At 46.6% G+C, this 15,884-nt stretch overlaps 1 protein-coding gene across 2 annotated transcripts in view; it reads left to right on the top strand.

The window, feature by feature from the left end:
* PLXNA4 (plexin A4) overlaps positions 1-15,884 on the top strand; it is a 472,600-nt gene that overhangs the window by 373,023 nt on the left and 83,693 nt on the right. For both annotated transcript variants that reach the window (XM_075429543.1, XM_075429544.1), the window contains exons 10-11: positions 5,329-5,529; positions 13,395-13,491. In XM_075429543.1, the coding sequence (XP_075285658.1) occupies positions 5,329-5,529; positions 13,395-13,491 (298 nt within the window). The remainder of the gene's footprint in view (positions 1-5,328; positions 5,530-13,394; positions 13,492-15,884) is intronic.

Genomic DNA, 15,884 nt, shown 5'->3' with positions numbered 1-15,884 from the left:
TACTGGAAGGAAAGTCTTAAAAAATCCCTCTGAAGTTCTGATGAAAAAATGGATTTTGATGGCGGGAGAAAAGGGGACCTGGATACTCTGGGATGAGTAATGGAGGAATTGGTGGTGGTGGCTATGTCTGGCCCTGAATGGAAATGACTGATACTCTCCTGGGAAAGAAAGGGTGAAAATCCATTGCCAAGAGTTGAGCTGATCTTGCCAAAGATTCCTACAAGGCAGTCAGCAATAAGTGAGCTCTAGTTTCCTTCTGCAGAAAGTGGAGATCCAGTCACAGCTACCAGGGATTGTGAGGGAGCATTGTGGAAAGATTGCCTTGCCTGAATGTTCTGGAGGACAAGAGATTCACAAGGAAAGACAAGTGAACTGGGACACTAATGTCAGGTGGAGACTGTTAATAAGTGTATGGGTCATTGTATTAAACCCTCAGAGACATTCTACATGTTCCCACATAGGATGCCTACCATTCAAAATGGATGAGACCCATTTTCCTTCGGAAAAAAGAACACTTTGATGAGACTTGGGCCCATGATCTTGGCCATAAACAGTAACAGAGAGTGAAACTGTACAAAATAAGGCTAGAGGAAATCCCAGGCAATATCACAAGACTTTGAAAGATCCCTGCATGCTTCATTCCTAGGAAAGGATGATAACTCAGAGTCTCTGGTCAGTCTCCAGCTTTGTCTGGAAAACAGTGTGGTGAAATCCCCATGAAATTGTAACTATATATGTATGAAGGACCATAAAGGAACCAAACTAATTAGTTCAGGGCTAAGACCACATAGCCTCAGAGAGGTTTCAGTGCTCTCTTTAACAGAGTTCTCATGATGGCTCTCATTGGGGACTTGCTTAGGTATAGCTGTGATGAAGGCCATAACACATATATGAGAGAAAAAGAGAAGGGGTTCTCATATTTCTGAGACTTCATTATTTCTGCAAGCTACAACAAAACACATTTGCAAGCATTCTACGAGGAGTTATAAATAAGGAAAATTAAACAACCATCGACCCAATGAGTACAGCCCATTTCATGCGGTGTTTTCACAGCAAAAGCTCTCTGACTTGATACCGGCAAAATTTGGTGATTTGAGGTGTGCATGGCTGCTGATACGAGTAATTAATAATGGTGGAGGATATTATTTTAAAGAAACTGACTCATTTGAAGGCATTTAAGGGATAGAGCAAAGCTAAACACAGACAAAATGAATGAACAAGAGTCTGCTTTCAAATATTTTGCCCTGGTACAGATTTAACTGGATCTTAGCTCCTCTGGAATCTGAACCAGCTCCCCTTGGAGACTGGGGAAAGGCTTAATTTATTATATACCAAAGACAAAAGGGATGGAATTCTGTCCTTCCTTGGTAAGACTGTTGGCAGTGAATGTTTTTATTTCCCCTATATCCTGTGAAATCTGTGCTCTTCTTACCTAGGTGATGTCCGTTGCAGAGGAAAGGCGAAGAGAAACTGCCTCCACTGGAAAATGCCCTAGATAACTCTTTTTTAAAGCATTCTTCTACTTGGGTCTTACGGCAGAGTCTGCTCTGAGCAGGCTGATGTTTTACTCTCAAAAATACAAACCTGAGCAGGCACCCAAGCTGACTGGATAGGGCTTGACACAGGCCACAAAACGAGTACTACATCTGAATTTGAACCAAGAGCCTAGTCCAAGCTCTGAGGTTTTATGCAGTACATCACCCAATGAAACTGCCTTTTTTCTCCCCCTGTTTCAATTAAAAAGAACATTAGGTCAATCAGATAAAGCCACATTGGGAGGATTTCCTCTTTATGGCGCTTGCCTCTTCAATTATCTATAATGAACTTCCTCACAGCTCTGCAAAGCTTTTTATATGCAAACGAATCCTGTTTTGGGGCTGCCGCAATCACTGCTTGTTAATGAACTTGAAACAAGTGTTATCGGAAAGGTTACAGCACCAGGGGTGGGGGGTGGGGTCGGGATAAAGCTAGACAAGACCAGCCTGCAGAGCTGGGATTGGCCTGCAGGTAACATAGTGGACTATCTCCAACCTCCATCCTCCAGCCCCCTTCAGAGGCTTTTCTGTTTGACAGACATCAAGCAAAATGCCCCGCTCTTGGGAAATGGCTGCTCAGCGGCAGATAGGGCTTTCCCATCCTCCTGTCCCACCAATTCACTCTGCCAATGCATCTCTCTCTCAACTCCTATAGCTGAGGAGGAAAAAAGATTAAGAAGATGCTGCCAAGGTCTTTTCTTATGCCAGGAGAGAGGGAGAGAGCTGATTCAGAGGCCTCAGGACACGTTGGGAAGATGAAGGGGAGGATTCTTGGGGTGTGGAAGCCATACAGTCCCAAATGGTATTTATACACGGTATTTGCTGGTGTGATCAGAAGTGAAAACTCTCACTTGTGTTTTGACATAACCTAGACCACCTCCTTCCCCTGCTCTCAGGGTTTTTATAGGTCAAAGTCACCCAGGGTTAGATTATGCCTCACTTTCTCAAGCTGAGTAGCTACTTAACCCTTCAGCTAGCCTTAACGCTGATGTGTCTTGATAGGGTAGGACCATTGAACCCAAGGTTGGAAGGACTTTCTAAACTGTCAGTTCTTACCCTTTTGCCAATACAAACACTTCTGTGATGCTTTGACCATTGTGTTTCAGTATTAGTACTTCCCTGGGGACATTTCATCACAGGACAGGACAACAGCAAGAGCAGGGAGCATTGGAACAGAGTGTAGCTCGTCAAGCACTCCTGGAGGTCAGATACAACCTCTTTCCACACTGGCTGTGTCTTGTGCATGATGGGGCATAAGGCAACTTCCATTGCTCATATACTCAGATTCCTGGACCCTCGTCACACGTGTCTGCTTGTTGAAGTGCTGCTTAGCACCAGGGTCTCCAAGGCTGCAGAGAATCACAGTGGTAAACCTCATCACATGGACCTGCCACCTCCAATCCTTACACCAGCCAGCCAGGCTGATGTGATGGCCTATGAAGCCTCAGTCCTCAGTAGCATGTATTAAGCTAGGCCTTGTGCCAGAATAGCACAGACAAACGGCCACCAGACCCAAGACGGTTGACCTCCATCCAGCCCCAGTGACTGTGTGCTTCGCTGTCCTTTTTCTGATGTCAGCCTGGGCAAGGCCAACTGAAGTCCATCAGCAGCTCTCAAGTACTTACACCATTAGGATCAGGCTAGAAGTGCAGATGAGAAATCAGGTTGCCCCAAAGCACTCTTCAGTCTGGCATCCCCACTAGGACAGGCAAACCCTCTTTGGGGACTGAGGAAGGCTGATGAACTTCACTGCAGTGATGCATTGGGTGGTTACTGGATTTTCTTCCTGCCCCTGGCCATGGATCAGCTCACACCCACAGTGTGAGGACTGATGGCTCTTGTAATTCTGTTCCTGGTTGGTGTAACTGCAGATGTTACACGTCTAATCCGTTTCTTTATCTTCCTAAGCTATTTGCTTCCATAAGATGCTTCCACCATCTGGTCTAACAAACTCCCAGACTCACATAAGACATAAATTTCTCTTCTGAGCCTTTCAGTCCTGCTTTACAGCCCTGGATCATCCATTTTCCTCTTGCCATTCCTTGCCCACACCTACAGATTAAGCTTACACCTCTTTATGTAAGTTCCCCGTCTCTGCTTGTACTGACTGGACCTGGCTTTAACACTGGGCAGGACAGACTGAAATGGTGTTACTCTCTGGACTGGGCAGGCTGGCTGTGCCGTAATGATACTGTGGTGCTGTGCAGGGAGCAGGCAGTGTGCCAAATCATAGAATAGGTTGGACTGGAAGGGACTTTATAGACCATCATGTTCCAGCCCCCCTGCCATGGACAGGGACACCTTCCACCAGACCAGGGTGCTCAAAGCCCTGTCCAACCTGGCCTTGAGCAATGCCAGGGAGGCAGCATCCACAGCTTCTCTGGGAAACCTCTTCAAGTGTCTCACCACCCTCCTGATGAAGAATTTCTTCCTTAAATCTAATCTAAGTCTACCCTCTTTCAGCTTGAAGCCATTACCCCTTGTCCTATCACTACAGGCCCTCGCAAAAAGTCCCTCTCCAGCTTTCTTGTAGGCTCCTTCAGGTACTGGAAGTCTACAATAGGGTCTCCCCGGAGCCTTCTCTTCTCCAGGTTGAACAGCTCCAACTGTCTCAGCCTTTCCTCACAAGAGAGATGTTCCATCCCCCTGATCATTTTTGTGGCCCTCCTCTGGACCTGCTCCAATGGGTCCATGTCTTTCCTGTGCTGAGGGCTACAGAGCGAGAGTGTACACAGAGAAGAAAAAGAGGGTACAGGCTTTCTCTTGGCACCTAGGAACTGAAAAGACTTACAAGAGGGGACAGCCAGGCACTCACAAGTGATCAAGACAGCGTGGTCTGTGCATATGGCATGCTTATGTTTTGTAGCCTGGTATAGTGGTTGTTTGAGGGATCCCATTTTGTGTTGAACTGCCTTGGATTAGCCAGGCGAATGCTGCAGTAATTTCCTAAAGTGTTGATAGCTTCTTAGGATACACGAATTTGACAGTTTGCAGTGTTCTGATTGTACTGTGAAGCAGCAGTGCATTGCTACTTTAACTAAAGCTGTGCAAATTAATGAGGCTTTGAACACAGCCTTCTGCATTGCAGCTTTGGGTGTCCAGACCTCCACCTGTGCAGGGGACCCACCAAGAGGCACTGGATTAGCAGCATCCTCTAAGCATCACTCCTTTAGTGAAATGGTGGCAAGCCCTTTCTATGGATCTCCACACATTGTGTAGTATTTGTTTCTTGGGAGCTGGATCCTTCTGTAATAAATATTACAGATGTCCCTTTCTAAGCCAAATCAAACTCTCTTTTTGACAGCTCACACGCTATAGCTTGCAACATGTCTTTCTGGAGCTGTGCCTTTTGTATAATGGTGCACTGGCTGTTGAGGAGGCAAGGAATTACGCTCAGATTTTGCTTTCTTCACTTCTCGTGTCATGGCATTGTGACCAGACGAAGTCCCTGGAGGCGACATGATTGCTTTCCCACTACCTGACTAAGAGAGCAGGTATTAAAAAGCACCAGAGCTAGCTTGCTTGGGTCCTGAAGATTGAAAGTCTGTAGTGTGAACAGAGGAGATAGGAAATGATGTTCTGTGAAAGCAATCCTTCCTCACCTGTTTATCTGAGCCTTCCCAGTAATGCTCTTTGAAGACCTTTGTAACAGGCTGGGGCCCAGGGAGGTGCAAAAGCTTTGTAATCAGATGAAGTGAAGCGTGAAGTGAGAAGGTTAAGAAGCATTAGGGGACTCCATGTGGGGCTGGGAAACCCATGTGCTGACTTCGTGTGCTGTCTCCTTTCTCCCCAGGACTGTCCTCAGCTGCTGCAGGCAGAGAAGATCCTGGTGCCGGTGGAAGTGATCAAGCCGATCACGCTGAAGGCCAAGAACCTGCCCCAGCCACAGTCGGGCCAACGAGGCTACGAGTGCATCTTGAACATCCAGGGCAATGAGCAGCGGGTGCCCGCCTTGAGGTTCAACAGCTCCAGTGTGCAGTGCCAGAACACTTCGGTGAGAAAGCCTTGCCTGCTCGGGAGAAGTGCAGGAGCCAAGTAGGACCAGGAGTCCTACAGCACTGTCCCAGTGGAACCTGGGTTGTGTTGCAGCCCTTTTTGCCTACCTGATTCCAGCCACAGTCAAGGAAAGGCTGGTTGGTATCTTGAAAACTGCCCTTTTGCTCTTTAGGCTGGCTGGTGTCACCACACAGCAGTTATGCTTCTGCCCTTGGATCCCAGCATTTGGCCATGCTGGAGCACCTTATTGATGACCCATAGACATTATTATCAGCTTAACTTGCCCATATCCTTGCAGTGCTGCATCGCTGTGTGCATTCAAAAGGGTTTCCAAAGGGACAGACGTTCAGGTCAACACTGAGAATTAAGGTTATTATGTGAGGTTTTGGTGATGGGACACGCAAAACCCCATATAAACAGTCTGACAGATGCCAGCATGTAGCGGGTGCCAAGAAGGGTGAGACGCTGAAGGCTTGAGTCAAGCCTTCCTCCAGCCGTTGACTCACTGCATGACCTTTGGTTAGTCCCTTTGCCTCTGCCCACCTCCACTTCCCCATCTGCAGCTCAGGACCAGTATCCCCCTCCCAGGCAGCCTGTGTGAGTCACGGCGGTGCTATCGCTGCAGCAATGCCAGTCTTGGGGGCAGACACTGGCATCTGCCAGGAGCTGTGCGTACGTGCAGCGGTGGTCTCTGCTTCTTCAGAGGTTTCTCCATGAGATTCGCGTCTCCCAGACATGGATTTGAGACTTTCTCATTGCTGCTACTAGGAGATGATTTATTAGTCAAAGAGCTAATTACAGGCTTTAGCCACTTCACTGCAGCTCTGCCACTCCATGCCGGGCAGCGCTTGTTAAAATCCGTCACAACATATTCTGCTGCATTAAGCAGCCTGCTGAAGATTACAGGCAGTTCACACATTTTACGATCTGTTGCAAACAAGTAACTTCCCAGTGACACCCTCCTATTTGTTCCTTTGTACCCCTCCCTCCCCCTGATTTTCGTTACTGATTAGTGGCCTGTGAGCATCCAGGTTTGAGGTTTCACAGAAATGGATGGCTTGAGAAATTAAGCAGGCATTACACTTTTTTTTGGAAATTGTTTTCTTTTACAATGGTAAAAGCCTGTGGCTACAGAGGTATTACATGGACCTGGGCAGAGTCTACACAGCTGTCCAAAAATTCTTAGCAAGGAGAGAGGAGCCACCCTTCAGAGTCACAGGTTCTCTGGCACACATAGACATCAGCATGAATTATCTCAGCATAATTTTAAGCACAGTTTGGCTGAGTAGGGGACAGACTGCCTCAGCAGTCCTGGAGGGGCCCTCTCAGAATCTGAGTTTGTGGTATCCAATAAATGAGCCTGCTGCATGCTCCACGAAGTCACTAATGTCTAGGACCAGGGAATCCCCAGATGGATTTGCTCATGGGATACCTGAGTGCTGCCACAGCACCATGTTAATTTTAATGATTGTTTTGATGCCGGAACTCTCAAGGCTACTCCTGAGCTGCACAGGGTGACAGGGCTGAGTGTCAGGCTAATGCAAAGGCACTCCATGACCTTGCTGCTATGTGATGTCTGTAAGATGCCTGTCCCGTGTCTGGTGGTGGCTCAGATGGACTTCTCTCTTCTCCAGGGAGACAGGCTCATTTTGGAATAAACTCCACTCTTTTCTGTCCTGTTTTCTTCCTCCTGTCATATCCCACTCCCTCCCCCCCCTTTTCCCTATTCCTCTCTTTTCTTTCTTTTCCTTTGCTTTTCTTTACTTTTCTTCCCTTTTCTTTTGAAGGCACATTGACTCGCTGATTTGAGTTCTTCTTTTTTTTTTTTTTCCTGAGAAATGTTGTTTCATTGTTGCTCTGAATTTTCCAGACACTGAGAGAAAGAGAAGTGGAAGGGAGAGCCAGACAAAAGAAAGCAACATTCACACAGATACAAAAAGGGAACAGAGAAGCCCTGGCTCTGTTTGAGCAGGTGGCAGAGGACACAGACAATAGGGAAGGAGTACTGTAGATATGTCTCCATCATGATTATTTCCTTCCCTGCCAGAATTAGCATTCAGTCCAGAGCCACAGCGATAGAATGAGCCTCTGCTCCGAGGGTCACCTGGCTTTAGAAACAGCCGTATGAGCTTGTTTGCAAATTGAATCAGCTCCCTTCAACAGAGCTTTTTACTCAGCAGAGTTGTTGGATGAGACATGGCGTGTAGCACCTGCATTGCAGGCTTGGAGAAGGTCCAAAGGAGGGTGGGAGGGATGTGATGTGATGGTGTGTCCCTGAAGGGGTGCTATCCTGCCAGCAGATCTTTCTGTTGGTGATGCATGCTAGACTAAGCACTCATTCTTGGCTTGTTTTCCTTCACAAGCCTCTAGATCTGGCCCCTCCCACCATACAGTAGACACCGATGAGCTCAGATTCAGCTCTTGCAGAATAATTTCTGCAAAATGCAGAAGTTTTCCTGCTTTCACACAGGATAGGATCAGGAAAAGGCCTTAACTCTTGCTCTCCACTGCCTACCCCCTCAGGGTGTATACCAGGGTAGCTGAGATCAGAACCATCTTAAGCAGGTGCTCTTCTAAGTGGCTCCAACTTCAGTTCAGAGATGTTATAAGGACACCCAGGTGGGACCAGTCTATCTGGCGGTTTGTCAGTAACATCATAGCCAGAACTGATGGTGCCTGGGTGCTCGGTCCAGTCAATAGCCAGCTCTGCCTCTCCCCACGTCTTTCCTGGAGATATTTCATTTGATAACAGCAATAAGTCACGGCAGGAGGCACGCTTCAGGACAATTATTGTTCTTGTCAAGTGGTTTGAGACTCTCAGCTCTGGGCTTTGTCCTCCATCACACCACCCAAGGCATGCAATTATCACTCAGAGAGACCCTGCCTGCCATTCCTTATTGCACTTATGATAGCTCTGCTGACAGTCTGGACACAGAGTGATGGGAGGAAATGAAAAGGGGGAGAGCTAAGGAGGCATATAAATAAGTAAGTAAAATCGTTGGCAGGAATGGCTGAAATTGGTAGATCTATTAGGGAAGAGAGCAATCTCCCCAGAGGGAAGCAGTGGGATCCCCACACTTGCAATCAGTCCAATATTAGCAGCCTTCTGCATGAGGAATAGGGAGATGGGTGAGAGATGACCCACCTGACCATGCCATGTTCATTGCCGTGACCTGCTTCAATGACTAAGCCCACATTCTTGCTCGGTGTGAGCCTGCCCACTGCGTGGCCTTGGCATACACAGGCAGCACACACTGATTTCTAGCAGTGAAATCCCTGCGGATAATTTGCCTCAAGTCCTTCACAGGTCAGTGTGTCGTGAGACCCGAGCTGGGGCAGCTGAAAGTGCTGTGTAACGTAGGGATAGGAAAAGCAAATATGTCATATTTGTCACATCATTGTATTTGAGCAAAAGATCTCAGAGGCATTTGACAGTGGTGTGGCTCACACAGTGGAGGGAGTGACAAAAAACCCCAGAGCTGGGAAAAAATGAGGAGCTATTCACAGAAATCATGGGAAAACACACTTAAGGGTGGCCAAAGGAAGAAGAGCACAGGGCTGTGAGTTGTACATACACTTCCCTATTCTGATGATGCATTACTATTGTTATTACTTATCTACATTCAAATATCACAGAGAAACCCCAATCATGATGTGGGCTCTATAGTCCTGGGTGATACCCAGAGATAAAAATTCAGTCACGGTGCTGGGGAGCAGAGAGTCCAAGGCGACGAGATGACTGGGCAGGAAGTTTTTTGCCTGCAGTTGGTGACTGGAAAATTGATGCAAAAAAAGGATTAAATGATTTGCACAGGATCATACAAGGAGTCAGTGGCAGAGCCATATACAGGAATCAATCCCCAGGCCTGAGCTCTAATCATAAGAGTTGGTTTTTGTGCTATCAGGGAAAAGAGACTAATATTAAAATGCTGCTAAAATGATGATTTCTTCAGATGTTTCCCCGCTATTGGGCGTGCTTGAGGTAACTGATCTTGGTTTATCATCCTATGTGTGCCCAAATCAAACTACCAAAGGGCTTTACCCAGTGATGCAGCATCACAGTGAGATGTAGCAAGAGGTCAAGCGTGGCTGTGGATTTGCACAAACCTCATGGCTCAGAGGTCTGTGAAGCTGAGCTCCTCTAATGCAGGGTGCCTGTAGTGATGGAATGCAAAGTAACTTTCCATGGAGGTAGCTAATGTTTGCATAGCTGTGATTTTGTGGCCATCCTCTCGGTCTGAGGACCGTGATCTTCAAAGAGACAAACAGTCAATGTGTTTATAGTAGCTTGCATACAATATGTTAAGCTGCTAGCTACATGGCAAAATGGCCAAGTGATGTAATGGGCTCAGCCCGTGCTGCGGGAGTACCTGATACTAGCAAAGAGTTTAAGACACAAAGAGCTGGTATCTGGGAGTTCAAAACACGCTGTGCTGTTCCTGTCAATTACAACACCTCCTTCTAGCAGCTTTTTGGCATTTCCTGATGAGATCCAGTCTGTCTTTCTGGAAGGGCAGCCTCCCTTTCTCAGTTTGAGCCTCTAAATTGCCTGTAATTTTCTGCTTTGATCTGGTTTTTGTGGTGGGAATCCAGATTTTGCAGACTTAGGGGTCAGATTTACACCTTTTCAGCAGTTTTGCTGGTGCTAGAGAAAGTTGTCCAAGGCAATGTATACATATAAACCCTAATGTTATGAATGCTCTGTGCAGGAGTATCCAGGAAGCTCTTCTGCTAGTCCTGGAGATCGATACACCATCCCTTTTTTCTTCTCTGAGACATATTTCCCTCTTATTGTTACAGCTGAGTGAATCCTTTTCAAAGTCTCCTATTGAGTTCAGTGGGCTTTGAACAGGGGTCACACAGTTAGCAGCTCCTGTGGTCTGAAGAGGACGAAGCATTTACTCACTGTTACTTTGCAAATCGCCGTGTTTCGCTGCTGTGCAGCCCATGAGCTGTCAGAGCGGACCAGGCACAGACAGCATCCTCATTCCAGCCCCCCAGCTGGCTTCATCCTTGGAGCTTTTCCATGGGGATCCTGTTGTTTATTCCCTCGCATTCATTTCCAGTTCTGGATCAAGTCTGCTGAGTTAACAAGTCTAATATGTGTTTGCCCCCGGTGCCGCAGACAGATAAGATCTAAAATCCCAGCTGGGCTCCTGCTGCTGGCACTCGGATCCTCAGTGGGATGAAAGGCTCTGAGGGACTCCAGCTGCCTGTCCCTTGGCAGCCCTGTCTAGGCTCTGCTAACATCTAAATCCCAACACATACACACGAGGCTCTGCTGAGGCAGAAAGTAACGCTTTCTCAGGCACCTACAGACTCAGTTTCTGACTTAAGGGTGACCAGTGGTTCTGTGTATATGTTCTTTCCCATTTCCAATCAGCATTTGCACAGTGCTGTGCAAAGCAGGCGTTTGCAAAGCTCCTGAGTGGCAGAAGATTAATTATTCTCTACTTTCCAGGCGCTCTCCTTCCCACTCCCGTCTCCCCAACCTTTCTCCTAGCTCCAAAAAGCTGTGGAAAGCCAGTGTTGTGAGTCCAAGCGGCTCTGCATCATCTTGCACCTTGCTGGCAGTGACACTGAGAAGTGTCATAAAAATGCTAATACTGAGTGAGACTGGCGGGTACAGCCCTATCGCAAAGGACTCTGCTAACCTGCGGCTGCTCTTTACTTCCATGGTAACCACAAAGCTTATACCCATAAATACCCTACAACTAGATTGTAATCACAGGGTCTTGCAGATCAGTGGTTAATTGTGTTTAGTTTGTCCAAAGAGAAATTACCGTGCAACTAGCGCTCTGCCATAATGGACAGAAATCACCATATATGATTTACTCTGCAATTATGTGGCAATTAACGCATGCAGAAAAACCTGCCTCTCAAGGCTTAGAGCTTTGGCATCTCTGTGGAAAACCACGCTGAGACTTGAAGTGATGGGGAAACTCGTCAGTGACGTCGAAGACATACCCAACCAAACCAGACCTCTTCTTGAATTGTATTTAATCTTCTACTGGGAAAAGCAACTTTTTCTTTAAAAGTGGGAGTTTGTGCCACTATAGAACCCAATGCAGTGGGAGATTCCTGATCTCAGGAGGGTAAATCCTTCTGTGTGATGTGGTCAGTAATAACAGCAGATATGAAATACCTCTCCTCTTCTTGCTCTGTTCCCGTTCTGTTCTTTAAGCAACCATCTCATGTCCCATTAAGGGGCTTTTTGCCTTTTGGTGAAGTGTTGAATGGAAACTGTTGATGGAGGTGGGCATTGGGATCTGAGGGGCAACTGGGTGAACCCTGTGTGAACTGGCTTACGAAGAATCAAATTCTAGCTGAGAAAAACCGCTGAAGCACCATGTGTCACAGAGCTCTCTGAGTGGAGAGGGCCTCCAGAGATCAGCTTCCATTTCCTTCATTATGGCCAGATCTATACACCTTGGCTGTGCCTGACAAGTGTTTGTTTAAGTCTGTCCAGTTCTCTCAGAAGATTTCTATGGTTTTCTTAATACATATTTGCCTGACACTGGATACCCTCTACTCCAACTGAAGCCTTTCTTCTTCCAGGTAGAGAAAAATAATTGCCTCTTGGGGCGTGTGTATGTAACAGACTCTGTCTAGTGCATCCCCAAATGAGATTTGCTGGGTTTTTTGGCAGCAATATGGCGTTGTTGATTCACAATCTGTTTGTGATCTTCAGCGGTCCCCAGACCCCTTCCTGCAGCACTGGCCAGTCACTCCAATTTCATATTTGTTTGCATTGATTTCTCCTACTGAAGAATGCTTGGTACTTGCCTGTATTGAATTTCACTTTGTTGATTTTGGCACAATGCCACAATTTGTCAAGTTTGTTTTGAATTCTTAACCCTGCTCTTGGATGTTCTTGCACCCTCTCCCAAAGCAGTCATTCCTGAAATCTGCAGTTTATCATCCAAGTCAGTAGTGAAAATACTGAATAATGCCAGACTCAAGACAATACTCCATTTGAAACAACCTCCCAGACTGACATTGAATTATTTGACTTCTTTTTTCTTTTTCTTTTGGTAGCTTTGGCATATACCTCATGGTGGCTTCTTTTAGATCATATTTCCCTAATTTGTTTGTGGGAATCTCCTGTAGGACAGTAGTAAATACTCTACTGAAATCAAGATAAATCGCATCTGCTGCCTCCCCTTTATCCACAAAGCCATTAAGCCTGTCAAAAAAGGAAATTAGACTGGGTTGACACAATTTGTTCTTGACAAATCTATGCTGGCTGATTTTTATCACCTTATCATCTTGCAGGTGCTTATAAATTGATTGTTTAATAGTTTGATGTACTTTTTTTCTGGGAAGCCAAGTTAGGCTGACAGGTCTATAAATACACAGAACCTCCATTTTACCCTTTTTTAAGGTATTTCCATGATTTGCCTGTTCCCTGCTTTCTGAGACATCGCTCAGCTCCCAAGAGTTCTGCAAAATATCATTGTACACAGCAGAGATGTATTTGGATGGTAGACCCACAATGCATAATGTACACCTTGGAGGTGCACCAAGAAATGGCAAAATATTCTTCAGAGCTGTGTTCAACACCTAGAATAAGCCCCATCACATGCAAACACACTTAAATTATGGAATATTCACCTAACAGCTAAGTAGGCTATCGAGAGGGGCATGGCTTGCTGTGTTGAGAACCGCAATTTTGAGAGCATCCTGTGGCTTTCTGGCAGTTAATGGTGATTAGGGAGGTAAGTGACAGCTCCATTTCACTCGTTTACAACTTGCAGCACCACTTTTTGCCCTGTCTCATCCTATCCCATCCACTTCCCACCTCTGGGCACCATGTAGGTCTGGATTTGTTTGGGTTTATTTTTTTTCCTCTCCCACTTCTAGTATTCTTATGAAGGGATGGAGATTAACAGCCTGCCGGTGGAGCTGACGGTCGTGTGGAACGGGAATTTCAACATTGACAACCCAGCACAGAACAAAGGTAAAGAGTTATTTCAACTTGTCCTTGGAAGCGGTAACCTTAGCAACGGGCCACATTGCTCCCCACTCTTAACAAAGCCGCCACCATCTCCCGTGCTGTCTGGTGCATACTTGTTCTCTGCACTCTGCAAATTACCAATTTTTTTGTGTGTGCTTTGTGTCCCCCCCCCCCGCCTTCTCTCTTTGCAATTGAGAAATATGACTCTCCTTCCCACTTGTGTTGCTTTCCCTCTTCCTTCATCATCTTTGCCTCCCGCTTCTCCTCACATTTTTGTCTTGTTTTTATGCCCCTCCTTCTCCAGCTTTCTCCCCCTCTTTATTTCTCCTGTAGAGATGTTCTTCAAGTTAACATTCCAGGAGATCGGGCGCTCTCTGCTCAGAGGCAATGTAGTAATGAGCAGGGGAAGGGAGAGGGGGAGGAGGCAGACTGCAGCTTGCCAGCGGGGAAAGTCTGAACAAAACGAAATTATAACGGCAAAGGTCGGAATACTACCTGCTGCCCAGAGCCTGGCTCCATTTAACTACCACCGATGGCACAGGATTGATGTGCTCCTCACAGAGGGATATTGCACGTTCAGCCACAACCTTTAGGCAGCCATTTTTGCCAGAGATAGATGGTCCATTCACATCTTCTTCTTCCTTCTTGTTCTTTACCTTCAGCCACCCTGAGATCTTTCCCTCAGGATACCTCTTCTCTTAGCTGCTCTGCATTTACAGCTTAGACCTACTGACTCTCTCCTCCTCACATCTCCACCTCTCAGAAGTTTCTCCCTCCCTCGCTTTACCTTCTTTTTTCTTGGACATGCTCCTCACCTTCTCCTATGTCATCTCTCCCCATCAGGTACTCCCATGCTCCTCTCACACCATTTCACACCCAACCTCATGCGAGGGATGGTGGGTGAGGTTTCCACCAACACCATGTTGAAGCTGGAGAGCCATACAGAAGGCATCTCTGCTCCCTAAGGCATGACCCCTTTTGTCTCCCTGAATAACCAGTGAATTTTAATATCCAGTCTCAGTGCAAAAGGTTCTGCACTGTCTTCCCCAAAAATGTGGTTCTTGAAGGTTAACACAACAGGCTTGTCTAGCCCTGGCATCCAGCAGCATGGCACAGCCAATGTTCACACTACCAACCGCTCTCCACACTGAAGCTGTCTGCCCTCTCTCCTGCTCTCCAAGCTGTGCCAAAACATTGCCAGGACAGTGCGCCCAGATAGTGCTGTGCTAGCCTTTCACAGTGTGAGTGGGAGGTCTGAGTTTGGGCTCTTGCCTCGGTCCTGCTTAGTTTTCTGCTACTGTTATAACCTGAGCATTCCTGGTGCAACATGGCGAACCCTTTTTTGGGCAGTACTGAGCTGTCCTAGGTGATGTAGGAGTAAAATCAGTCTCATGATCATGACAATCATGTCTTTAGGCATGCCTGTGTTGGTAACATGAACCAGATCAGGGGATGAACTCAAAATACTTCTATAGTGCTAAGTCTTCAGAGCAGTCCCCTACAAGTTCTTGGGTTATTCAAACCCAAAAGGTTATAAGTTATGACTAGGAAAAATTTGGGAAGTGCCACTGGCCAGTGGCTATCTCAGATGAGTAGTTTGAATGATACCATCATGTTTTGCGTCAGGAGGAGAGCTTAAGCATGCACACACGGATATACCACATGGAGGCATACCACATGCTCTAGAGGGGACAGAGCTTTATTTGCTAGCATAAACATAGTGGCTATGAGCAATCACGAAATCGTGGCTGGGCTTTGGACAGTGCTGTAAACAAGCAGACCTTCTTCTCTGGAAAACTGAGAGGGAGAGGCAAAGGCAGGATTAGACACACTTACCTAAGTGCAACTGTGCTGGGGTACGCTGCCTTCGAGAAACCAAGATGCCACTACTTTCATAGCCAGCACCACATGTGCTGGGCTGGTGGGCTGAAAGGCTAAACCGAACCAAGCGTACTGCAGTGCCTGCAGAGATACTCACTGATAGCGTTGCAAGCAGAGCAACTCAGCAAATCTGAGGAAACCTGACAGAAAATAAAGGAAAAGACTGTATCCCAGGAGGCCTGTAGCACACCGTGATTGACCACCATTTTGCAAACTTTTCTTGCACCCAGCCTGGAGAAATAAACAGTTTCTGAGCTTTTTCTTGCATTGGTCAATACTTGCTGACTTCTGGGGTGCAGATATGAAGAGACAGCCAGAGCTTTTCAGCACACATATCCAAAGCCCTTGAGCTTTGGGGCTGTCTATAGTAATAACCACAGACAAGACTCTAGTCACCTAACAACATAACAAAACAGAAACACAAAGGGAAAATCCCTCATCTTATAAAGGAATCCACCAACACACCCACAAAAGCAGAAAAAAAGCAAGTCTGAAAGCCTCATTTCTCCCACCTT

Source organism: Opisthocomus hoazin, chromosome 8, assembly GCF_030867145.1.
Source record: "Opisthocomus hoazin isolate bOpiHoa1 chromosome 8, bOpiHoa1.hap1, whole genome shotgun sequence".
Classification (NCBI taxonomy): domain Eukaryota; kingdom Metazoa; phylum Chordata; class Aves; order Opisthocomiformes; family Opisthocomidae; genus Opisthocomus; species Opisthocomus hoazin.
The sequence above is the reverse complement of the archived record's forward strand: the minus strand, read 5'-3'. Positions and strand labels throughout refer to the sequence as shown.